At 39.2% G+C, this 26,727-nt stretch overlaps 2 protein-coding genes across 5 annotated transcripts; one reads left to right on the top strand and one right to left on the bottom strand.

Annotated features, from left to right (window-relative positions):
* Positions 1 to 390: 390 nt before the first annotated feature.
* LOC134027957 (electron transfer flavoprotein subunit alpha, mitochondrial-like) lies at positions 391 to 9,759 on the bottom strand. The gene is made up of 13 exons (XM_062471222.1): positions 9,601 to 9,759; positions 8,769 to 8,918; positions 8,592 to 8,673; positions 8,394 to 8,476; positions 7,632 to 7,731; positions 6,873 to 6,983; positions 6,641 to 6,742; positions 6,464 to 6,532; positions 6,221 to 6,303; positions 3,347 to 3,412; positions 1,851 to 1,931; positions 578 to 681; positions 391 to 537 (listed from the first exon to the last, which is right to left on the bottom strand). The coding sequence occupies exons 1-12, from the start codon at positions 9,637 to 9,639 to the stop codon at positions 643 to 645; spliced, it is 1,005 nt and encodes a 334-aa protein (XP_062327206.1). The 5' UTR covers positions 9,640 to 9,759; the 3' UTR covers positions 391 to 537; positions 578 to 642.
* A 763-nt stretch (positions 9,760 to 10,522) lies between these two features.
* On the top strand, positions 10,523 to 14,954 carry isl2b (ISL LIM homeobox 2b). 4 transcript variants are annotated; one of them, XM_062471233.1, is made up of 6 exons: positions 10,523 to 10,683; positions 11,140 to 11,329; positions 11,824 to 12,086; positions 12,977 to 13,260; positions 13,584 to 13,751; positions 14,002 to 14,954. In XM_062471233.1, the coding sequence occupies exons 1-6, from the start codon at positions 10,626 to 10,628 to the stop codon at positions 14,116 to 14,118; spliced, it is 1,080 nt and encodes a 359-aa protein (XP_062327217.1). In that variant the 5' UTR covers positions 10,523 to 10,625; the 3' UTR covers positions 14,119 to 14,954. The 4 variants fall into 4 exon arrangements, with proteins under 4 accessions (XP_062327217.1, XP_062327216.1, XP_062327215.1 ...); XM_062471232.1 differs by having other exon boundaries at positions 12,974 to 13,260; XM_062471231.1 differs by having other exon boundaries at positions 10,524 to 10,683; positions 12,977 to 13,272; positions 14,002 to 14,953.
* The last annotated feature ends 11,773 nt before the right edge of the window (positions 14,955 to 26,727 follow it).

The following is a 26,727-nucleotide window of genomic DNA, read 5'->3' as shown; positions in this document are numbered from 1 at the left end:
CCCAACGGTTAAAAGAAAAGGCTTCACTTTGTCTTTGTATGCGGTAAATCTGTCGCAATACGACGGTGGGTCACAATGACTGATGGGTCAGAATGACCCGAAGATAACACAAGGGTTAAGTAATTTTCTACCACATTCATGTTAATGAAAATCCAGCATTGTTTTAAAGCGAAATTACAATACTGTACAGCTCATGGATATTGCATTTACTGAGGTTTTTGTTTTACAACCATGTTAAATACTTAACATAATAGCATATATTGTCCATTCAAACTGTATTCTGACATAATCATATCAAACATCAGAACTGTCTTTGCAAATTCTTGTGACCTCCTGCCTGTACACATTTACTAGAGTTGACCTTTACCAGAGTTAAGATGAAACAGCCAGTTTGTTGTAGCAAGTGCAGTTGGTTTTATTATAATTACAAAATGATACAATCAAATATATATTACATCTAGAAACAAAGCACTCATTTCAAAGGATAAAATCCAGATAAGGCAGGATTTACATGTAGGTGGTTGTGTAGGTGTGTGTGTGTGTACGTGTGGGTGTGTGAACGTGTGTGTGTGTGTGTACGTGTGTGTGTGTGATTTTGAAAGGATTTAGTATTATCTGCAGTCTTCTCTCTATCTGAGAGATCTATTTACGTTTCAATGCTTCTGTCAATTCAGGAACAGCCTGCAAGTACAAAGAAAACCCTTTCTTCAGAAACACCGGACCATACCTACCCCCCCGCCCCCCCCATATCACTTTAACTGAGCTTAGTAAAACCAGTGGCTATCACACCCCACTGCGTGAGTAAATAAATGATGATCTTTAGACAAACAAAATGGACAAAAAGACACTAGGCTTTCATTCAGCATAACAAACAGCTCTGGAAGTGGCTGACAGACCCCAGGTATGTCACTGCCAACACGTTCACCTGCATCGTACTAGGTAAGTGGGGGAGACTGTGCTGCAGACTAAGCTGCAATGTCAACATGTGCAATGTTTTTAATGAGCATTTAACTTTGATAGGCAGGAAGCCAGAGTATGTCACATGAAAAAGATTATATTGCACATGGGAGTTCCAATATAATCCACTAAGAACTCCCATTGTCACATTCAGAAAATACTCAGTGACTTAACAGTGACCATTAGACACTTACTGGTGCCTTTCAATTATTGAAATGTTTCTAATGGCTCAGAGCTGCTTTGAAGGCATTAACATTACATGATCCCTCTTCATTCTCATTAGTTAGAAGTTTATGTTCCTTGTGAGGGCTTATAATCTGCATGAAATATACTTATGCAGTCAAAGCATGTTTGTGTGTATTTCTGTCTAAGAGTAATTGGACAAAATGTTGCCCCAAACATTATAAAACCATTGGAGGGTTTTATTAGAAGTATGAAAAGTATAACATATTTTGTAGAAGTGCAGGTAAGCATGTCCCTAAAGATTCTTCACCCCATTTACCTGTCAGGACTGCCCAGGTCAGAAGGAAACTAAAACTGACATTTTGAATGATATCATGAATTAGATATACAGGTTAACATACAGCCAAGTTCTTGGATATCCTTGTGTGTGTCTTAATACTGTAGAGCTTTAAATAGGTTAATGGTCATTGATAAATTATTAGTAAATATTGTGAATACATAGATTGGATGTGATATGGATGTGGTGCTGAATGGAGCGTAACAATGGAATGATATGAGGTTGATTATATACCTTTCTGCCTTGATAGCGGTTCTGTGTTCATTTACAAATTGGTAATAGTTGACTAACAAATGTTTAAAAGTGTCCTAATGATCTCTAAAGAGTTCCGGGAGTATTGTTATTCTACGTATTGCAGTGCCAAAATATTTACCTTGAAAAGATCAGCCACTAGGCCATAGTCAGCTACTTGGAAGATTGGAGCCTCTGGATCCTTGTTAATGGCCACAATTGTCTGTTAATAAAAACCAGATAGCACAAAGTGAGTTTCAAAAGCAATGGAGGTGTACCACTGCTTCTGCCGCGCATCACAGTTTGCTGTTATGATGTTTTGAGTTGACAGACGGCATTCTAACCAATTTAACTACGTTCAAGCTATTTAATTTATGAACATACTGTAAGTATTTAGTGGATGAAAGTGATTTTGAAAACAGCTCTGTGACATCAACCAGCTGGATATATGTAAATGGTCAATCTCAAACAAAACAAATAGATTTGGGACCATGACTGCATAATGTGTAGTCTGACATATTCAGAACATCTCACACAGGACACTTTCAAGAAGCGAAAGAGGCAAGAGAAAAATACAAATAAATTATACATCATTCTTTAAAAAGCTTCTTAGGTTCCCATTTTAAAACATACTTCTTAAGTGCACGGGATCGAGAAGTAGATAGTTCACTTGGTGGAAGAAATCCACTCAGGAGACTGTTGTCATGGCTACAGGAGAGGGGTTTTTTCCTACTACATTTACATAAAACTGTTTTCTTCCAGAGTAGTACTCTCCCCTCCATTACTTTTTATAAAAGTGGGTCAACAAAGCAGACAAAAACACAGTACATCCTGAGTTTGTTAAGATCCTTCAAAATCAGCAAAAAATAAATAATAGGACAATTATTTTAAATAAAGGGTCTATGGTATATCATATATAGTATTTTAATCATTTTTTATAAGATGGTAAATTTGGGGATAATCTTTCTTGTCCAATATTTAAACATATATAGTGAGAACAGTATTAAAACAAAATATTTGTACGTTGCTTTGGATAAAGCCATCTGCTAAATGAATACAAATCTCAAATATGGATGAATTAATATGTTAAACTTCTAATAGCTCATTTATATTTGCTAATATTAGTGCTTCAAGCATTTCTTTCAAATTTCTGCTCGCTAGCTCATTACATTATTCCATATGAGCAATCAGAGAAAGAGGTTCACTACATTCAATCATGTGATAAACATGAGGGTAAAGCTGAGTGTCCTCTGGGGAGAAAAACACTACAACTTGTGAGCTCCAAAGAAATGAATAAAATAATCTACACCAAAATTAACTCAGCTATCAGATGCACAAGGTCTAAACTCTGTGTAGTTATGCATGACTTGCGGCTGCCAAATTAGCTAATGTTTAAAGTAAAACAATAGGGTCATCAGGGAGGCCATGTTACACATCCACTTTTTTGTTCTCTTCATACTAAAATACCTTTTAAATAACTTACATTTCAGTTTTTATATCCCCCCCCCCCAACTACAGTATGTTTTCTGAAAAGGAAATATTCCATATAAATTGAAAAGAGAAAGACAATTATTTGGTTGATGCCTTTTAACTTCTCAGGGTGAGCTTATGTTTGGATATTACAGGAAATGACTGTACCTTACTGTCCTTCATCCCAGCCAGATGTTGAATGGCCCCTGAGATGCCAACAGCAATGTAGAGCTCCTGTAAATAAAAAAAATATTTTTATAGTATATAAATAGCTGCGTCTTCATAAACTGTAAATTACTGTTACTATCAATGCAATCTGATTTTATACAGTAATGACCCTTATGGTTGCATGTTTAGTCAACTGTATATAGTTACACTCTACATAAACTCATACATACTGCAAAAACAAATACAATAACAAATTCTTGAACAAACTATATCCCTTAAAATGTCAAATTTCTAAGAGAATAATTGAATGAAAACATTTCCCTGAATGTTTTTCTTCAACAGGAGGGGGTAAGTCAATCGATTATTGATCCAATTAGGAAAGGACTGTTCAAAGCTCAAAAATAGATGACCACATTGTATGTGTGCACACCCAAGAGTGCACTGCATGGTCATTAGAGAATTATGGACACCACAAGGGACCGCTGACCCACTGACACCCTACAGAAGCAGTTCTCCCTGAAGCTTCTCAACCCTGCCCGACCAGGTAGATGGTGTAATCACTGTCCTGACCAGAGCGACCAGGGTGTCTGCAAGAGTGTGCTGGGGGCCCCTGAAACATTTCCATCTGTTCTCTGGAGAGCCGCACATCAATTGCTTTCAGCTAAATGCACTCACATATGAATATTTCAGTACAATTTAATGTTTCAGCTGCAGCCCCAAAGGAGCAGAGCATCAATTTGTGAACACAGTTCTCCCGGAGTTAAAAGCCAGGCCGGATAATACAGTATGAAAGGCGCTGTCAATCTTGGGCCCTTTATTCACTCAAGAGACAGGAGGGGAAATCCAGAAAAGCTCCCTGTTAGTCTCTAGTCCCTAGCTGCATACAAACAGCTTCTGAAAGTTTTCCATTACAAACTAGCATACTAGTGGGCAGTTTTCTTTTGGGGTTTGGGGGGCGGAGCAGAGGAGAGAGACCGGTGACCTGCCGATTTGCCAAGCTTGGTCAGTTTTCCCAAAGCTCTGGTTGTCTGCTGTCTGCCGTTTGGTGTCCATACACACTCACAGCAGCTGGGAGAGCAGGACAGAGAGTAGTGCACCTGCTGTCCTGTTAATAAAATACCCCAAAGTGATGCTGAAACCTTTTCATTCACACAGTAAGGCTTTCCTCAGGTGTGAAAACACAAGCCCTCTGCAGCGCAGGCAGATTGTGACACTATGGGGTTAATCAACCAGGTGATACTACCATGATAGTACAGTATGGGCTAAAGCAAAACAACAGGTTGGTTTACAATACAAAACACTGTTAATGGCTTTATTGTGCATCTGTTATGTGTTGTGTATTATTTTTTTATGGCACAACCCACTTGGTTCTATTAAAACAATATCATGATAATTTGACAACATGGATTGGTGCCACCATTTAGATAAAACAGATACTATATGGGTGTTTTTCTTTGTCAATTTAAAGTGTAGACTTTTCCTTCAAAATCGAATAAGCTACAGTATGACATGACAAAATACTCTCAATATTAGTTGGAATGTGACATGCATTGAAGTGATACAGGACTACACATTCACATTTTTAATCGATGTGATTTAGTGTAGCTTTATATTTATATTTCAATATAAGTTAATATGCACACATTTATTCTACCTCTGATAGCAAATTGATTGGATTATTGTTATTATTATTATTACAGAGAGATTAATGAAAAACCTAGTTTATTGAACCTGTTACAAGCTGCCTTTTTATTTACAATAAAGTATCAGTCCTATTTTGACTGTGTCAAGATGAGGTGTTGCAAACATCATTAAAGTGACATTCCATTTTGTAAAACTACTAATAAGTAACCACAATGAAGGTTTATGCTGATGAATGCAGTTGATGCCAAAATACAAGACATGCATTTGTAAAATAAAACAGGCGACTGACAGCTACACTAATAAGGCAATAATGGCATAGCATACCCACCCAACAATGCAGAAAGCCCTGCAGGCACCAATCAAAAATTAATACTAATTATCATGTGAATACTGCATTAACTCTGAAGAATTATGAATTATAAATTTGCAACATGGTTCCCCTTTCAAAGAAGCTTACATGAGGATTTTTTTCAGATACATTTCGGAGGGTCTGTCACAGTATAGGGATAGACATAGGCACGCTGCCACTGTATTAAGAAATTGTCCAATTCCAGAACACTAATTACAATTATAATGACCTGCATGTCGTCATCAGATTGTAATAGTTGTAAAATAAAGATTTTGTTGTCAATTAATGCAGATTCTCTACACATTATCTACATTGGGAGATATTGGCAGGCCTGCCCATTTTGGGAAAAGGGAAAGCTCATAGCACTTAAAGACCACTTACTAATGAGTCTAATAAATCATTTAAGGATTTATATCAGACATTAACTACATTTCAGAAGGTTTTAAATGCCTTAATGTGTGGATGATGACAGCTGGTATTTCCCTCCTTTCAGACAACATTGCTAATTGACCTTTAAAAGCTCATTCAATTTGAAATAAGGAAATAATGTGTTGAATACATATGATTAAAGGTATGACACCGATTGTGTTTGTATTGTTTAGAACATAGTAAGCGAGCACACGTTAATGGTAATTCCCTTGCTATTTGAGAATCTGCCTGATGGCTCGTGAACGATGCCAATAAAATACCCCTGATGCATTGTTATGCATGCATGCACGCATAGCACACGCACAATTACAATTTTGAACAAATTTGCTTGACTTTATAATGAAAACACTGCATAAATAACAAGATTTATTGAATAAAACTAAATAGACTAAACTTATATTGCTATGTATGTGTGTGTGTGTATGTGCGTATGTGTGCTTTTATTTTTTTACCGGTGCAACAATCTTTCCAGTCTGGCCAACCTGCATGTCATTGGGGACATAGCCAGCGTCAACAGCAGCTCTGGAAGCGCCAACTGCATTCAGAACATACAGAGGGTTATTAATAAGTTTGCTCTTATAATAAAAGGCATTCGGGCACACACAAACAAAACACACACGCACAAACACGCTTTTTCCCACAGCAATGAATTTGATGGTTGTTATGTTCCTGTACATGTATTCATGTTACTGTACCTGCAGCATTCATTTGGTCTGCCAGGTCAAAAAGCAGTTTGAAATTTTCACCATTCTTCAGGCCTCGTCCTGAATGTAAAATACACCATATGTTTAGTCACATTACCTGGAAGAAGACACCAGGACATTTGCATCACTGAGACATGATTGCATTTGGTTGTAAGACATAGTCCTTACCCCCCGACACTACCACTTTAGCACTAGTGAGTTCTGGTCGGTCACTCTTGGACAGGGTTTCTTCTAGCCATTGAGAAATCCCTATGGCAGCTGATGAACCAACTAATCAGGACAACAGAGGAAAAAACACACCATAATGCTGACAAAAATTACCTTAACATCTGAGCATGTCTGATAAAGGTTAAAACAAGTGTTTTAAAATGTTCAACAAGATGTCTTAAAACTACATTACCCTGTTCAGTGGCAGCATCTCCTCCTTCTCCAGAGGCAGGCTCGAATGACGTGCCTCTTATAGTGAAAACTTTGACTATTTCACCACTCCTAACTGTGCTCAGGGCATTTCCTGTTGAAAAAAACATGATGGGGATGATAATTCAAATATCATTAGAGCAAAGACCTATGATGGAATAATGAATTATGTGGCATATTAAAGCATGAGAATACTGAAACACTTGGAAGAAGTTAAGGGAATTCCAAAACCTTTGCAGAATAAATTACATATTGGTATGACAATGAAGGCAATAGGCCAAAGCCCTCTAAAACATTCAAGTGTGCACCTCAGTAAGAAGTTCAGGAAAACCCAACTGATTTCCAGCCAGGAATTCTTGCCAAAGTTTAAGTGGATACATTTTATCATACTCATATATATTTCATGATAGTGATGAAGCCAATCAAACTATGATTTGAGTGGTTCTTGGATGCTTTTAGAGTGACAGCTGGGATCCCTGGGGTAGATCATGGAATCATTAGCAGGTCAAAAATAATAACATGCAAGTACTGCTTCATCACTTTACAAATAAACATGGCAAAACCACCTCCATTTAACCTTAGACCTTTACAATAATGGAGGCAGTGACTATCACAAACCACAGAAACTGATTTATTTGCTTATTTTGAACCTTCCGCAGTATACGCTCTATATGTTTTATTGCATTGCATTTTTAATATATGATTATTTTAAATTATATACATAAGAAAACAAGAACCTCACCAGCATATATTGTTCTGACAAAGGTGTCTTGAGATTTTATTTCAATGATGTCTGAAATGGCAGACACATCAAGCTTGGCAGCCACTCTGGGAAGAAGATTCTGAACACCACAGTTATACATGTTAAAGGTACAGCCAATTTGATTAGGTCAAAATATGTTTTGTTGGTGTTTAAGACATCTTCTGCTCAACTCATACTTGTGAATGCAAAAACTGGATGAGGTTTACCTCATAAATACAATCTAGGCTAGTATTCCAAGCCATCTTTGATAAATGACTGTTCTTGTTTTAGTAACAAATGAAATCAAATCTAGAGGATTAGGATGCGTCTAAATAGCATTCATCTACTCACTGAAATCGAAACCATCCACCCTTAATCAATATGAGTTGGATTACAATACATAAGATATTGTTTAATGCATCCTAATTCAATTGAAATACCATTAGATCAGCAACTTGACAGTTCAATAGCAGAATGACAGATTACAAGGGCTAGTAATTGAGGCAAGTACTACGCTAACTGCAGATATTCTATTGCAAAAATGTTGGGGGGAAAAACTTTCAGACCCATTAGGCCTAGACTAGACTAGATCTGCAAGTGCAAGATAAGATAACTGTACATGGCTTTGTCATTCAAATATTTGGCCTTTCATACATGGCCTGATAATTAAACAAACGTATTTGAACGGCTCTAAGAGTTCACTAATAACAAGACTGTGCAGACATCCATTACTTTAGCTTGACCCAATGCTAGGCAAGTTACCTTTCCAAAGGCAGACGCACCAGCACAGATATGTGTGAAGTTAAACTGCTTCTGAGTGGCCAAAATCAAAGGAGTCAGTTCCTCTGAAGTGAGAAAAAGAGACATTATCAGGTTTAAATTTTCTATGGACCAAAAGTAATTTGCTTTTAATAATACTCCCCACCACCTGAAAAAAAATAAAATAATCTCCACTATCACCTGGTAACATCCCTTTGTATGAATCATGTTGAGCCACGAGCACCTTATTGACCCCTTGGACTTTTCTGATCTCTTCTACAACCTTTATGAATAAAACATACAAAATATAATTCCCCAATAACATGAGCACATATACATATGTACAGCCATCTAGGCCAATGGGCATTGAAGTCATACCTTGGTGCAGTTGGTTCCAGCAACCAGGCAGGACACCTCACCCCCCACCTTGTTGGCAGCAGTGATGGCATTCAGTGTGATAGGTGTCAGCTTGTCATTGTTGTGCTCTACCACCACTAGAGTGCTTTGGAACCTTTGAAAGAGATTGTGCTGCAGAGAAAGGTCAAACAACTTTAAGATTTGTTCAATTGTAGGGTATAGCGGCACTGTACCCTGGTTACTCAAGTTACTGTAGCTATTTATTTAATAACAGCATTTTTATCAATTCCCTGACCGTACCTGCCATTCAATGCCTATTTTTATCAATACATAATTGAGTCTGCAATTTTACTGTTGTAGTCTAAATGTTATATATGTGTATATAGCAATACATCAGGTTGACCACACTCCAAAACTGCCTCTAAGCGAAATGTCGAAGTTCAATTAAAAAAACACAAGACCATTCAACAGTATTGTCCGAAAATGCTACAAGCTAGAGCTAAATGTAATTCACATTTAATGGCACACTGTTCAGGCTTCAATCCTTCCCAAGACGAAGCTTTTATATAATATAGCCATACGGCAATAGACCAAAAAGGAAATAAACGAGTAGCCCACATTTCTCTTATTTACAATTGAACATGTCTAGCTAGCATGCTAACCAGCTAGCAAGTCTATTTTCCTACAAACTTTATAGCTAACTAATTAGATAGCGAGCATGTATCTGGTGTGTTTTGTCCCGAACTAACCCCAGAACTCCACCGCCAGACAGCAGACAGCACTGGCTGACAGCTAAACGTTGTCACCAAAATATAGCAATATTAAGGAACACAGACTATGGTGATGTACTTACCAATTGTCCTACACGGATTTTGTTTAATGCTTTATACATATCTAATACAATAATACTAGTACAAGCAGCACATCTGACAGATAAACAGCGAACTACGCAGCAGGTTCCCTGTTCTCGTCTCTCGCGAGTACTCCACTTTAGCCATGACCTCACTGCGCCAGTCACCGAGTTTCAGTGTAGGTATGATAAAGGTTACTGGAACTTAATGGTTCTTCATTATAGGCTAAACTGGATTAGTTAAACAAGAAATGCAACTCTTTATCATGTCATCATGACTCAGATTATTTTATTTTCTGCCATAGCACATTTCACTCCCGTATCTTTATTAAACTTACTCTCAATAGAATGGCATGCATGGAGCACAAGACACAACTGAAGGTCAGTTGTCAGCAGCATGTCCAGGATACAATTCAATTGATTGAAATAATTAGCCTTGTTAAACGCCTTTGCAGTTCTGACCCACACGCTACATGAATGCACTTCTTATTTTCATCCAGTAGATGTCCTTATTCTCGAATAGATGGATTGACTAGGCTTCTACACATGTGGTGTCAAGTGTCAAGTCTAGCAATAGAAAACTAACTAAAATCAAGATGTTATACTAATGAGCCTGAAAATTGTAATTCGATAAAAAAAATCTTTATATACATTTTGAATAGATACTTATTCACCGAAGAGACAGTGGCTTTATAGAGTCCATAAGCTACTATTCTAACAACAACATATATCAATCATTAGTTTAAGTGTAAAACCTACTGCGATGCTTTTCAATGACTGACAAAGCATTGTTTCAAGTCAAGTTATAATTTTACATTTCGTGCACTTGAAATGTCAAGAGGCATGCATAGAATAGGCAGCAGGGCGAATGGATGTCCAGTTTTACGTGTGACGTCAGAGCGCGTATGGGACACTGCAGACTCTTCCCCGTCCCACAGTCCGGGCTGAAGTTATCAGGCAGCGAGGCGCGGGCCAGTCAGCTTCTTACTACATTTCTGCAGCTTTTGCAATTCCCTCATCCTTCCTGTATGGTGGATATTATTTTCAACTCTTCTTTCTTGGGTGATATGGGGGATCATTCCAAAAGTAAGCTGTCCTTTTATAAATGTTTTACTGCATGGAAAGAATTTAGTAGCGTGAAGTAAAAATTTTAGTATCGTTTTCTTTGCAGCCCATCTTATTATAGGTACATTTCTGTATTTATATTAAGGTAAATGTGGAAAGGTAGGTTAAAATATGTAGGAATAGTATTGTAAAATATGTATAGCCTATATATAGGCCTATATCTATAAATCACAGATTTCTTCATCTTGTAAAATTTGGGGCAATTTCTTTGAAAATACAATCATTTCGAGCAGTGATGACTGTTGGCAAAATAGTTGGTTACATAACACACTTGTGGTCTACCTTGCAACTGTGTGAATCTGTAGTAGATTTTGAGCTGTTTGCTTAAGTTGGAGTCTGTCAGATGAAGGCCTTGTTGTTTTCAAATGCTTAAAATTGGTAGGTACCTATATGCTTACAACAGCTGCTTTTCTGCAGAGAAGTCCGGATTCGCGATGTGTGTAGGCTGTGGAAGTCAGATACATGACCAGTACATACTGCGAGTTTCCCCGGACCTGGAGTGGCACGCAGCCTGCTTGAAGTGTGCTGAATGCAACCAATACCTGGATGAGACATGCACTTGCTTCGTCCGGGACGGCAAGACTTATTGTAAAAGAGATTACGTAAGGTAGGATTGAAATTCTTCACCTGTATTTTTGTTTGAGAGAGTAAACTCGAGTGGAGCCTAATGTAGGCCCATTTGCTTCAAAATATCAGGAGATGCCCAAAATGTTAGCAGATAGGCAACTGTGAGACCATAAAAACTCGTGGTGTCCTCTTGACAAACAAACAAAAACGCACTGAAGGTGTAGAGTTGTGTCAGATTTTTACATTTTGTATTTATATCCTGTTGGCATACTATAATGTAGGCTAATAGCATATAATTGAAAGCTTCACAGGTCTAATGTAGACTAGATTTATTATTTTTAATGCATGAGATTACATTAATTTATTTGTCCACCATTTATTACTGTTAAACCGAAATGTAAGTGATTTTCATTTTGACAAAGATGTTTAAGCCCTTTTTTTAGCATAGGTCTGCTCATTGTCTTGTCCTAAACAAGGAAACTGCAATTATTGTAACTCAGTTACGATGGATTAATTTATTGCTTTACTTTGCAGGTTGTTTGGGATAAAATGTGCAAAATGCAACCTTGGATTCAGCAGCAGCGATTTAGTGATGCGAGCTAGAGACAACGTGTATCACATCGAGTGTTTCCGATGTTCGGTGTGCAGCAGGCAGCTCTTACCGGGAGACGAGTTCTCTTTGCGGGACGATGAACTTCTCTGCCGGGCTGACCATAGCTTGTTGATGGAACGGAGTTCCGCGGGAAGTCCTATAAGCCCTGGTCACATTCACTCAAGCAGATCACTGCACATGGCAGGTCAGTTATCGGCTGTACATCTAAAACAAAAGTCTGACGGGTTTCATACCATCGTTGATCATATTTTTTGAATTTCGAAAAAGGTTGCCAGAGATTATACAGGCCTATTCATTATGTTCTAGTAGCCTAATATCTTAAGCCTATGCTATATCCTGAATGTAAGCCCTATTCAAGTTGTGTGAAAAATTACACTGTACCCAAAATATAAATGCATTGAGTGCTGATAGGCTACTGATAGTTAGATTTAAAAAATATATATAATTTGTTTACTAAACATGTTCCAAACAGAGTACGGTAATAGGCCTATTATTTAGAAAATGAAGTCAGAACCTATGATGGCTTCGAACCTGCTTCTCATGGTGGCGATATATGGAGGGTCAACACTAATAACATTAGGCCACACGTGCTAATGTCAAAGAAGAGTATGGAAACATTTAATATTTCTCTTGTAGGCTATTCACTGCAGACGGATATAGCACAATGTTTTGTTGTAAAGAATGCTAGATAATGCTAAATAGCTTGATGCAAGTGACGTTTCATGCTTTTTGACGCATGTATAGTCAAACTTTCAAAACTAATGAGTTCAATTGTAGAAATGTAGGCCTAATAATAATAATAATAATTGTAATAACTAACAATTCTAGGCCAACTAGTAGTAGCCTTTTATTAATAATAATTACAACAACAGTGATATACTTATGATACAATAAATAACAAAGACATGTAACAATGACAAAAGGTGGTCGACGTCTGGACTGTGCCTAACAAAACCCATAACATCAGACAACAATAACTAGACTTACAATAATCAAAGATTCCGTTCAGTGAACGTAAAATGGGTGAGCTTGTTATCTAATGTAGGCCTATTTTATTGTGTTTCTTCTTAGCAGACCCTGTCACGGTTCGACAAGCACCTCATCGAAATCACGTCCACAAGCAATCAGAGAAAACGACGCGGGTTCGGACTGTTTTGAATGAGAAACAGCTTCACACGTTACGGACATGCTACAACGCCAACCCGCGGCCTGATGCGTTAATGAAGGAGCAACTTGTGGAGATGACTGGCTTGAGCCCAAGGGTCATTCGAGTTTGGTTCCAAAATAAAAGATGCAAAGATAAAAAGAGATCAATTCTCATGAAGCAATTACAGCAACAGCACCACAGTGATAAGACTGTAAGCATCTTCGTAAGTTAATCTAGAAAACTTCTATTTTTACCCATTTCATCTTCATTTCATTCAACTCATTTGGTGAACCTACTGTTCTACATTTTGCTTACCATCAAGTTTCATCATGAGCAGCATCCCTCACCGAATTTAGCCTAAATTACTCACCACTATTACTCACCATAATAATCAAATAATAGGCTATAGTTTGTGCTCTATATCCAATCTCATGAGCACTCAATAAGGAATTTACGTCTTCAAAACAAAAAAAAACAGAAAAGTAACAAAGCATTCCATAACCACGTAATTCTGAATATTTTCTGCTTTGTTAGAATCTACAAGGCCTCACAGGTACGCCTCTCGTTGCTGGGAGTCCAATCAGACATGACAACACAGTCCAAGGCAACCAAGTGGAGGTACAGACTTATCAGCCGCCCTGGAAAGCTCTGAGTGAATTCGCCTTGCAGAGTGACTTGGACCAGCCAGCCTTTCAACAATTGGTGAGAGTGAAATCAAGGATCGTGCATGCCCTAAATTACAGTGCAGTTCAAAAGTTTATTTCAATTCTCAAATCTAAAATCAGAGCCATCGATTCAAATGTTCCTGTCTTAATGTTAAAGTGTAGGCTATTTCTTTGCATCTTTGCTTTAAAGTGATACCAGAGTTAGGCATGCCTGATTTTAACTATTACTTTTGAAATAATTAAAAACATTCACATTAAATTCACCCTGCCTTATTTATAACTTCCAGGTGTCATTCTCCGAATCTGGGTCATTAGGGAACTCTTCGGGCAGCGACGTGACTTCCCTGTCATCGCAACTACCTGACACTCCAAACAGCATGGTACCCAGTCCTGTCGATACGTGAAACCGGGCCTTGTGGTCTCTGTTCCAGGCCTAGCATGTTCCCGGTCCCCTGCATGTGACCAGCTCATCACAGCGTCCAAAATAAAGAGAGGAGCGTTTTGACATGGAGGACATGCAATATATTCCGAACATCACCTACGGCACTACGATGCGATGGAACTTCTCTGGACTCCTGCGTATATTCAGTTCAAGTTTTTTGAGGATTCCATTTGACAAAAAGCAGACTTTTGTTGCATGAATTGAATTGGAGAGAAGATGGAAGATCTTGATGGATATACAAATCGACCTTCTTAATACTAAATTGGAGCCATTTGATGTTTAAACAGATGACGATTTTGCAATTAATTGTGATCATTATGTCTTGTTTCTTCAATATGTGATTTTGATACATGTATTTCGTTATCGAGTTCTGTGGCTCGTGTGTTTGTCTTAAGGAGCATGATGTCCCAAGATTATATCATACAGACCCTTGTTGTAAAATACTTTATCTTAATGGGCGGGGGTAGGCTATGTTGTTTGAAATTCTCGAACAAAAGTAAGTTATTGTTATTTATTGTCAGGACAACGATTCATAAGGAATTATTAACTGATCGAAATAAACAGCTAAATATACTGTACTGGATGTCTACATGAAAACGTTTTGTAAATAACAATGGAGATGAATTGGGATGAATTTCAAAATGTCCACACATTAAGGTGTCCTGTGAGGGCAATGTCGACCCATTCCTGTTATTCATCATCATTTATTATACAAATTCCGTTACCTAATCATCTTGTTTCCTAAAGAAACAATTGCATTGTTATTTCAAGTTTATAATCGTATTTAAATTTTATAGGCCTATAGTTTTATGACGGAAAACGTATTTATTAAGGGGAAAGAATGGTTTAGTTAATTACATTTTCACTGATTGTTCATGATTGCAATATTGATCAATGCTTGCCGCATTACGGAGACCCAATTTAATTAATTAAGGGTCTCACTTTGGTTTTATTCGAAGATGAATAAAACTTGACCAATACCTAAACGAAATGTTGTCACAGAGCACCCAGGCTTCGCCCTTGGGACTTGTGAATGACAATAATTTCTAGGACTAGCCTATAACTAAATCAAACGTCCTCAGAAAAACGTCTAAGTAAGAATTAGTCATCAAGGTAAAATAAAAAACAGCATTAAAATACTTGATGATGAACCTATTGATTGTAAAAAAAGATCTACAGTTTGGCAACAAATTATCTGGACTAAATGTGGGTTATAGCCAATGGCTATTCGCTTTCTTAAGCCAAATATCTATTGTGATCACTCCAGTTTCACTGGTTAAGTCACAAGTCTAGACAGCCAACAGCAATCGGCGACCTCTTATCTACCCTTGGCATCACCTGCAAACTATGTATTGAATGAAGCCACAACAAACTAACTCTATTTGAAAGAAGGTAGCTGTAGGACAGGGCAGCTTGTAAACTCTCTGCCTTTGGTTTATTTTCATTCCAGTAAGACAGAATTGCTTTATTACTCAGTTGGACAGAAAAAATGACACTATAAACATAAAAATCATGTTTTACTGGAAAATATGTAATATCTTAATTAGCCTACATAAAAAGCGAATAACTATGTTACTGTAAAAATTGCTACATAAAAAATCGACATAAGTCTTTTTAAATTATTATAAGCCTATGCTATAGGCTCTGGAAGTATGATTTTTCTCACGATGTTTGTATAGCCTATGACGCAACTGGGATGTCTTAAACAGAAGTCTATAATGACAACGGGTAGATAATAGATCTGTAATTGAGCTATTTCAGATGACAATGCATGCAGTTTGAGATAACACAAGATAGCTTAAGTGTTGAAGAAATAGGCTAGCAATGCAGTTGGCACAAGAATGCGTCGACTAATACGACCATCACGAAACCATTACAGATAGATTTGTTATTATTCAGGAATTACTTAGGGCTATTATATTAATATGACGTTACGTTTTCCCTGAATCATCTTTAGAGAAATAACTGTGGTAGCCCAGTTATAAAGCATAATTACATTGCGAGGAGTCCATTTAAATGCGTTAACATTATCAGAAGATTATTCTATCCAATCCCATTCACAATAAGGATACATTTTCAATAATCGAATTAGTTTAAGTCGAATAGGACACATTGGTACAATAGTATAATACCATCGCTGTTGCAATGTAAATGTTGTTTGTATTGTTTTATTGTTATTAATTATCCCAATAATTTCGTTTACGATGGTGAAAATAACTAACTTGTATTGTGAAAGCCTCAGCCATGCCCTACAGTAACTTGATTGCACCCTTACAGAAATTAAGTTGGCCAGTGACTGAAGTGGGACAGGCTGGGAAGCAGCGCAAGCCCTCGGTCGACTGGGCACTAAAGGCATCTGTTCCGAGATCAAGCAATGTTTATGTAGGTTTAGTTTATAGGATTTTTTGACAAATAAGATAATGCAACTTGTGTTGATTTATCTCTTATCAGCTTTCTCAAGGGGTGTGTCCATTCATTCATTGCATCAAACCAGAACAAAAACAAACAGGGTTGATCCTTGCTCGCGGGACTCATATATATACACACACACACACACACACACACACACACACACACACACACACACACACACACACACACACACACACACACAGACACACACACGCACACACACACACAGCGCGGGAAAGAAAATAAATTGAGTAATCCTAAACTGAAACACATCATTATGCAATAGGCTACATGCTGTTTAGAAACGCCTACTTTGAAGATTAAATAACCTATACGTTTTACGCGTGTATGACAGTGTGTTTAAGCATTTTTTGCTGAATTAATGTATGGGTTACATTTACCCTATACATGACTCATTCCAACCAGGAGGAAGGATAAGCGTGTGGAGGAACTAATCGTAGTGCAACTGGACGCTACGTTGCACCATATCATAAATGTTTGAGCAGGACCAATTCCATACAAGGTGTGATGTAACACTTTAATTGGCGGACGATGTGTCATCGAATATCCTGTCCAGTTTGGACAGAGTCCAGTAAGCCATACTCTCCCCCATTCGTGGAGTGAATTGAATCTCCGTCAATGAAGCCCATCCAAACCTAGATAATCATACAGAGGACTCTGACTCCAAACTCAATGATAAGGAGGGGATTTGCGTTTGGCGCCAGGTAAACCAAAATGGAAATCTGCTTGACTTTGGCATTGACACATACAATAATTCAGGATTTGGTTCACGATAAATAATTACTGCTTATTACTACTTCGAAGAATCTATAAAAATAATTAATACTTGTCCCGAATGCCTTGAATTTTAATTTGCGACGTATCTTATTGTTTATTACAGTACTATGTGCCGCAGAAGTTTGGGAGAATGGCCACCAGCCGACCTGGGAGGACACGATGCAAGTCCGACCTCTCAAGGGAAAGATTCTGACAGCCTGAGGTAATGCTGTAGCTGGGGCCTATTCTGTGAAAGAGACAGAGGTTGAGGGTTTAGAGCAAAGAGGGTGGGAGGAGAGAGGGAAAGAGAAGCACACACTGGAGAAACAACAGTGTTTGGGAAACGGAGGGTCTCCATAGCTATATGTCCAAATGAATTAAAAAGGCTGGTCATGGCCACAGTGAGACAGGAGATATGGTTTAGGAGAAAAGGTCTGAGGAAGCAATAAAACCTTCATTTATCCACACATTCAATGAATTTTATACAATGCTTATTGCAAATGTTTGTTTACATATTCACAATATACATTCATATAATATTCACATTATTGTTTTTTGCTTTGATGTATTCAACAGAAAAGTGTAGTAAAATCATATTTGGACTTCTCTGTAAACAAAAGTAAATGATGTACAGTGTTTGCACTTTGTTTTCTCTATGTCTTGTCAGGTCTCTTAAATGGGAAATTTAAGGACCAATTTATCTTAGATCTGTAATGGCCAATTTAACTTACAGTGACAAGAATTTAATCATTCTACTCTTAGGTTACACAGATAATGAAAGGGCAGTGTCAACATCTCGGTGTAATACTGGGGTACTTGTGTTCAATCGATCTGGAGAATGGAGGCTGCTTTTATGGGAAACTGACACCAGAAGAAAATATCCGGATACTGTCCTTTAAAAGCAGGGGGACCAGCAGTTAAAATCTTTAAGAGTTGTAAAACTGTACAAATAGTGCTTTTATTATTTTTTACCAATACATATCTTGAGTGAAATTAGGGTAACATGATTTAGTAAACAACTATTCCACTATCACCACTGTTTATATTAAGTATGGTTTGTAGGTTACAAATACACATTATTCTTGTCATCATTAGAAATTGTGTAATTGTAATTCACTTTATTTATAGAATTTGTGCACACTGACAGCTTCAGCAGTATCACAGTTTGAGGGAAACACCTCAATTTCGCCTAAATATTCAACATCTTGATATCCTGCTGTGTGTGACCTAAAGAGGGAAAATGTTGCTGCAAGTATATGAGTCAAGATTCAGGTGAGCAGATGCAGATGCAGTATGTGTTGTGTGTGTGTTTGTGTGAGACAGTGAGAGTGACCGTGAGTTTGTAGAGTGCTGGGCTGGTGGCCAGACAGCAGGATCACATGGAACACACACGGAGCACAGTCAGTCACTCGGGTCCCACTGCCGACAGTGTCAGAGCGCCGTAAATCACACCGCCCCACCCACACGTAAATCTACAGCAAAAACAACACACAAACGCCCATTAAGAGGAGAAATAAAGGTCAAAGCCACCCACTTAACAATTACTTGCTATAAAACACAGTGAAGGGTTACCTTTACTTCCACTTGTACAGAACTAAACTGTTATTATTGTGTTGGGAAACACAAGCACCTGTCATTGTAATGAAATGTCCCATTGAAGACAACTCAGGGGGAAGGTCTGGAAGACTTTCTGGCATTCTTTGGGGTCAAAGTTATGTCAGTCGTCAAGACATGAACTGAGATTCTGAACCCTGATCAAAACACACTTTATGTAGAGTTGCACATTTAAAATCACTGAATCTATACAATCAAATATACAGTACTTGTTGAATACTGTACATGCATAGTGTAAACTAATCTAAATGGCGCTTGAATATCGTGTTGAATGTCTTTTATTTTTATTGTCAGGTATCCATCGGAGGCTTGTATCTAGTCCCTACAGGGCAGTTCAGGAGTCAGGACAGCTGGGGAGAAAAGGGTCCGCCAACCACGGTGACCCCTACTCCTGTGGCGTTCTCGCCACTTTAAGAAATGAAGCAATACCATTAATGGAACTCTCACTGGGCGACATCTTGCTCTAATTCACCAGGGTCCGTCCATCACACCATTATGGCGGGCCCAGCAATATTAAAATCCAATCACTCCCCGGCTAGTTTGATTAAATAGGGACAACAAAACAAAAGCATGGCTGTGACCCATTGTTGGCTCTCCCTAGAGACCAATGCAGGGCAGCGTAGGCCAGGGTAGGGCAGGGTGGGCCAGGGTGGGATGTGCCTAACCCTGTGGTCAGTATAGGGTCTGAAGGGCTCCTTTGCATGTCACATCAGTAAATTGTATTTGGGAAAAGGCTGCATCCCAGGTACAGATTGCAGGAGCACAGCTCAAGACAAATTGAAACCAGGAGTCCAGGGTGAGGCTTCTCGACCACAGTGACATAAATTACTGGGATTTACAAGATTTTTAAAACACTTTTAACAATACCCCCTTTTAATGCGTTCTCTGTTTAATAATGCACTTTAGGGTTTAAGAGCATGATAAACAAACCAATAATTCACTTTTTTATCATCTGAGGGTGAAGCCCTTCAGGACTATGTTCTACAGCAGCGTTCAAAGGGTCTCAGACGTATCAAATGAAGGGCTGTCTGAAGATGTTTTGGACAACATTTAAGACACAACTGCTGACCTCTTCTCTCTCTTCAGTATAAGCACGCAACAGTTCATGTTCCTGGAAACCAGTCAATGTGGATTTCTGCCATTTGTATCCATCAAATACAGATGAACAACGAACTTCAGTCTTATGATGAGACTTATCAATGTGACTGCATTTTGTTTTGTGATTCGAAATATCCAGATATTTAGATTGTTCTTTGTTTGTGTCATCTATCACACCCCCCCTTTCAGGAATTTGAAATTATACCCAAGTCCTGAATCATCTAAGGATGATGGAAAGGGAACTCTACCAACTCAGATATTGCTGACTAAAGAAAACACAGAATTCCTCCTGAAAGAAACCCAGGGAATGTTGCCTCCTTCTAAATGTGAAACTGAAAAATATTTTTGAGCATGTGTGATCTGGGTATCTTCAGAGTAGAAATTACTTGTGTGTGAGAGTTTATGGGGCTCACAGAATGAATCAATGATTCTTCAGGCTGCCAAAATGCTTAAAAGAGGACCTGGCAAGAGAAGCATTTCATAAATCCCTAAATAAATTCCTGGAAAATTAATCTTTCAGCAGGACATTTAACGTAATAATCTATGAAAAACATAGAACAACCGTTGTCCCTAAAGGATTGTGGCAATGCCAGCCTTGTAAATGTGAGCATTCAAGAGTTGCAGCACTTGGGACAACTGATGTCTGTGTAAAGGCAAGGGCCTGGAACCTGAAGGCACACACTAACCCATCACAAATCACTGGGCCATCTCATATAATCCTCCGCCAGCCAGTACCGCAGCATCAAACATCTAAACAAATTGTCCTTCCTTAAGTGTGCGCTGCAGGGAAGATATAAAACAAGGCCAGCCAGCTAGAGCTGTGGCTAAAACAACATCTCCCCCCCCCAACTCCCAGGGCAGAGGAGAATAATGACTTTGCTCACAACGTTCCAAACAGGCCCTCAGCACAGAACTGAACCATACCTCATTCACAGAGGTATCTCTCTAGACCCTGCGCTAATAAAAGGAATACAACAACCGTTTGAACCGATGAATCAGACCTCAATTACATGGGTACTCGTAAACGCCCCTGGCCCAACAGAGCTGCCCATCCTGAAGTACAAACAGCACTTTCAAACAGGGCTGTGTTTGGGTTTTACAGCGTCCCCTCACAGAACACAAAGTTACTCAAAGAAAACAAAGAGTAAGTAAACTTAACTCTCTGAAACCCAAACAAAGCAACAGACAACGTAGTTCAAAAGGGTTGAAGGGCCCTCAACAGGCCAGTTGGTTTAAGAGCTGATGTTCAATGACTGTGAACTAGGGTTTAGGGTGTTGCAGTAAAGATATACATCTGATTTATCTAAACCGATATATTGGGGGGTGTATTGGGACCGAAACAGCAATACAAAATGCATTAATTTACAAATAAATAGTAATAAATAAAATGTAGATGATGTTTTGATTTTAAATTCTGCAGAGGACACATTTCTTGAATAAAGACAAGACAAATATAATACCGGAGGATGAGGTACATCAACATTATACATGGGTATATATTAATATATATAGCAACAAGCCAGCTCCTGTTTCCATTCCTGTCTAGACACCTTGGACATCCCTTACTCTGATAGCTGAGATGTGTTGAGCAACAGACAGCTCCACAAATACAAGCTCGGTTCACCTCAGCCCCCCTAAATACACACAACAGATCTTCATCTGCTCTCCAAACATTTGCATTAGCTGGAAGTGGGCACGGTCAAGTTACTGATAAGAGCGAGGGCATGCTGTATCTGGGAGATCTGAGAGATGCCGAGAGCCCCAGTGAAAAGGAAGTTACTGCTGTAAGGACTTATCTTAACAGCTCCTACCACCTACTGACAGATCCAGAGATGGAAGCAGGGACTGTGTAAATTCCTCTGGCCTCTGCGACGTCCCTGTTCAGACAATGAGACGGCAGTCTGTGTATTGATGTGTATAAGGCACAATGGTAGAGGTGAGACAAAGGCAAGCAAACACTACATCTAACAACCCTATTTTGCAGAATCTCTTTGAACGTAGCAAAATAATAAAATTACTGTGAAATAGTTGTTTCATGTTCGAACCTAGCAAACTAATATAAAATTAACATTCTTACAAAAAAAAAGATTATAAAAAAAAAAAAAAACAAGATAGACACGAGACCCATAACCCAGTTTACCTTGCTCAAATATGACTGAATACACCTGACAGAAATTCAGGACATTTTTAAACTAACAAAATGTAAAAGTTATAGCTTCTCCTCATTATTATTACTTCATTGGAGCTTTCTGAGGATGATTCAACATGTAGTGTGTGAGTTCCCCGAACGGAAACACGCTGCAGGCCGGTGTTATTGTACAAATGACGGTGAATAAGTCACTCCTGAAATGGCTTTTGTGCTATTGGGGGAATTATTTATACCCTTGGAGCATGGGGAATTTATCAACCCGGGTAGTGGTTCCTCTTCAAAGTTCTCCTTTTTATGATCTGCATTATTTCTTGTGCACACACATAAACAAAGCCTTGGCTGCCAGCACTGAATCAGCCGACTGTGTCACCGTGTGGCCTCCAGGTCAGAGCCGCTTTCTTCTGCCGCCAGTGCTTACATTAACATGTGAAAGGCTAAAGCTGTTCCAAATATTCCCTCTAAACATTTATCCTGTGTAGACTCTGCGTGGAAAAATTCCAAGCAGACAACATTGTCCAGGGCCATCTTTATGGTGTAACACCAGGGATCAAGGCGCTAATAAAATTGTGAAATTGTCAAAGAAAATCAATAGATGCATGCTTCCACCAGTCGAATGGTTTAAAATAATGAGTTTGGGATATATAAAAAAAGTACAATTGTTTTAATAACAATCAAATATGTACTTGCTTAATATTACACTAGAATCGTTTCTTAAGATTTCCACCAGCAATCTTCCAAAATTTTACTGAAGTTTAAATACAGGCTTTATACATTTTCTTAACAGCTGTCATCAGGGACATGCCTTCATGTTGCAGGCACCAGGAGTCTGTGTTTACACTGGAAGTGCTCGGTAATGACCAGCCCACACTGGTGCGATCTGTCTTATCATTCTGTAAATGTGTTGCCTAAATGATGGAGCTATGCTTTCAAAACATGTTAAAATTCAGTGTTTTTTTTTATCCGAACATTTCCCTACATAACAACTGTTGTGAAGCAGCCGAGGGTTAAAGAACAGTATATTGTGACCTGCAGCAGACTCCTGACTTTAGCTACCTCTCAGCAGCACATTTTTTAAATTAGCAGAGTGTGCTGGTGAACATGAATATGCAAAAGGCCACCAGCTTATTCCCAGTTTGGTCATTCTTGATTTTTTTTCCACAGACCAAGCGGACTCATCTGTCATACCACCTAATTTAATCATCAGCCTCTCTCATTCAATTATCCAATATAATATGCAAATGAGATGAACAATGGCCAGCTCATGCTAATTATGTACATCAGAATAATTAAATTGGATAGGAGCGACAGAGGGGAACTGAACTGTCATAAAATGGGAAGCGGATTCTTTAATTAAGACGGCAACATTTTTATTAGAATCTATAATCTGCCCGTAAATTGTTGAATTGTGGCCGCTCACGGAGAAGACATTACTCTTATTGGAAAGTTCTCCCTGAAGACTCACTGATAGAGGAGGTATCAGGGGACACGGCTGACATAAGTAGCGCTGGCGGCCAACTGTGGCACACTGTGTCCCTGTGCCAAGGCGACGGAGCGGGGAGCGTGCATGTAAGACAGTTAGACACAGGGACCCGGGCCTAATCCTCCCCTCCACTCTGCTGCATGCATGCAGGCTCTGCTGCCTCCTCACAAGGGGCCTGGCCGGGCCCTGTTCCCCCAACACAATGCAGCCTGCCCTCGGCCCACACAATAGGCCACTTTGAAGGGCAGCAGACAGCACGCTGCTGGACTTGACTGTGGTGCCAAAGCAAATGAAATATTTGGAGGTTGCTTTTGTTGCTTTTGTGTTGAGTGATCGGAGGTGGAGACTCTAGGCCTTAGCCCCCTCTAGCAGCACATCCTACCAGGGCTGTTGGGTGCCGAACCACTGCGTTAGAGTAGAGAGTAGCACTTCATTGATCTCCAGGGCAACACACTTGTTCTCAAATTAGCTTGCTGCTAAATTCTCCTCAACTTGTAAACTTGTTCTACATTTTGGGGTTTACTTATGTAAACAAGGACACCAAAATGGCATGATTCAGTTCATCACAGTCAACAACTCCCCCCTCCAACCCCACACCAGCAGTCCACCGGGTCCTATGGTATACCCTGCCCCCCATGCCAGACAGTATTTGTTAAACATGTCAGTGTGACAGAGCAGCAATGGGTCAGAAGCACAGCAGATGAAATCAAGAGTATGTGTGAGAAAGTGTGTTAGGGCATCTAAACTGACACACAGCCACACACATAGCAATGACTCTGAACCAATCCAAATCTCCCAGCCATGTCATCTTGGAGGGAAAGAGAGAGAAACAATTGTTTCCTCATACACTCACAAATCATCTCAGTAATTTCATGTCTTTTATCTATTTTATTTATATTTATTGCAGTCCTTCAGAGGCGGGATTCAAATTGAAGAAAATAAAAGAGACATGTACAACCAAAAAGTACAAGGCCGCTAATGGGTAGTAGAATATACCCTTAAGTAAGAGCTTACAGAAGAACACCCAAGCTGAGCCCACCTGAGAAACAGCTCCATGGCACCTTCAGGATCCCCAGGCCTCAATCCACTCTAATCCTTTCCTTGTTTTCTACAATACATGATCTGGGAGCACAGAGGCAGGGGAGATTTTCATCAGTATGTCAGGAAAGGAAAGCAGGCTCAACCTGGGCAGTGGCGCCTATTTGCTTGCCTCAATATTGGATAATATGAACCACAAGGCGATTACCCCTGCAGACACGAAGTCCGTTATTTAAAATGTTCATAAAAAAGGCTTTGACCACCAGCTGGTTTGAATAGGGTCAAAACGGTGGATAGTCACAGGAGATCGGTTTGCTTTAATTAAAGTGACACATCAAGGTATGAATAACGTCCAGGGTTCATTCCTCCCAATGGTTTGTTTACATCTGATAAAGTGCTGTCTTGTTGTCCAGTCATTCCTCCCAATGGTTTGTTTACATCTGATAAAGTGCTGTCTTGTTGTCCAGTCATTCCTCCCGGTCTGCCCCTGAAAGTGAAAGAGAGACACTGACTGCAGCGGCGACCAGGCATGTCCACCAGCTATGTGACCAGGTCGCCCTGCCCTGTCTCCCCATGACGGATTAGCTAGGGTCAGGGGTCACACACGTTTAAGGTCCAGGAGGAAATGTTCCTTTCCTACTGGCAGCCCAGGAGCACGTTGAGAATGCCTCTCCCAATTACCAGCATATCAGGTTTGACTACAAGCTGATACTGGTGACTGTGGTCAGCTGTATGATAAGGATGCATGGCTGCATATTGATTCTGGAACATAATTGTTCCAGAATCAATGGAACAGTTGGAACAGTTGCAGAACACATAACTGTGGTATGTCATGAGTCTCATTCCACGACAGCTGTTGAGAGAAGGATGAACAATCTAACTCAAACAAATAAATACTGAGGGCAACCTGCTTATTGTCAGTAATTAAGGACATTATATTTGAGTTCCTTAGAGTGTTGGTTGCCCTCTCCACCACAGAGACCATGGTTGTCGGAGAGAAAAGAAACCCAAGCTGAGTGGTTGCCAGTGGTTTACCAGGATGTCTTGTCTGGGTGGGTGTTAGGGTTATTGGGTAGGACAGCCTCTCTGAATTGATCTAATTCAAGGTGCAGGGTGTAGGTACCCTATGTCAAACAAAGCTCTTACAATAGATACCATTCTCACTCAAAAACCCTTGCTGTGGAAAAATTATTGACTTTTGACCCCCCATGCCCTTTTCCAAAATATTAAGTCACCATTAATTTGATATTATTCATTCAGACTATAACTAACCAAAATTATGCACTCTCCAGCAACAAACCAAATGCCAACACCCATCACTTTTTTGTCCATCTACATTGGACACCTAGTTTCTACACTGCATATTAACATAGGATGACAGATTTAGTTTTTATGGGCTTCAGAGGATTACATTATGTAAATGCTGAATTGATTATATATTGTTTATAAGGACGTTCACATACGACTATGTTTATTTCTGTAAAAAAAACATATTTAGAACTAAATAGGATTTAGGTTAGCTTGCAAGGAAACAGTTGAGAGGAACAAGACCAAGAATCCCATATGGTGAAAAAAACTTGAAATCTAAAACATGCCTTTAGTCATTCTGAGAGATGTGCCTTGCTTTGAAAGTGAGCGTAGACCCATCCCCCCCACTCTCCCCCCCAGTGTTGCAGGAGCAGAAGCTGCGAAGGAGGAACCCCAAAGGAATGGAAGTGTGACAGCTAATGGCATGGGCACCACTGCCGAACCATGCAGAAGCTATGCAGTTATCACGGGTGTCAATCGCTGCTCGTCAGTAACACTTCCTCCCTCACTGCCCTCTCCAATATTGACATTGGGTGCTCTTAATAATGCCCTCCACTGACCACATCACATACTGTATGCATCTCTTAGCCAGCTATATTACCGAAAAGCAAGCAATTCACTGGTGTAGGTGATTTATACCGAGGCATTTAACCAGTTCAACTCTGGCTAAATATTGTACATGACTATGGTACATG

The sequence above is a fragment of the Osmerus eperlanus genome, chromosome 10 (genome assembly GCF_963692335.1).
Source record: "Osmerus eperlanus chromosome 10, fOsmEpe2.1, whole genome shotgun sequence".
Lineage (NCBI taxonomy): Eukaryota > Metazoa > Chordata > Actinopteri > Osmeriformes > Osmeridae > Osmerus > Osmerus eperlanus.
The sequence above is the reverse complement of the archived record's forward strand: the minus strand, read 5'-3'. Positions and strand labels throughout refer to the sequence as shown.

Excerpts from the sequence above, each read along its gene's own strand:
- isl2b (XM_062471229.1), top strand. The coding sequence starts at position 10,626 with ATGGTGGATATTATTTTCAACTCTTCTTTCTTGGGTGATATGGGGGAT. Across the intron at positions 12,087-12,973 it reads CAGATCACTGCACATGGCAG|CAGACCCTGTCACGGTTCGA; the intron begins GTCAGTTATCGG and ends GTTTCTTCTTAG. Across the intron at positions 13,752-14,001 it reads AGCCAGCCTTTCAACAATTG|GTGTCATTCTCCGAATCTGG; the intron begins GTGAGAGTGAAA and ends TATAACTTCCAG.
- LOC134027957 (XM_062471222.1), bottom strand. The coding sequence starts at position 9,639 with ATGTATAAAGCATTAAACAAAATCCGTGTAGGACAATTG. Across the intron at positions 6,984-7,631 it reads TGTCAGAACAATATATGCTG|GAAATGCCCTGAGCACAGTT; the intron begins GTGAGGTTCTTG and ends TTTTTTCAACAG. Across the intron at positions 1,932-3,346 it reads CTGGGATGAAGGACAGTAAG|ACAATTGTGGCCATTAACAA; the intron begins GTACAGTCATTT and ends TTTTATTAACAG.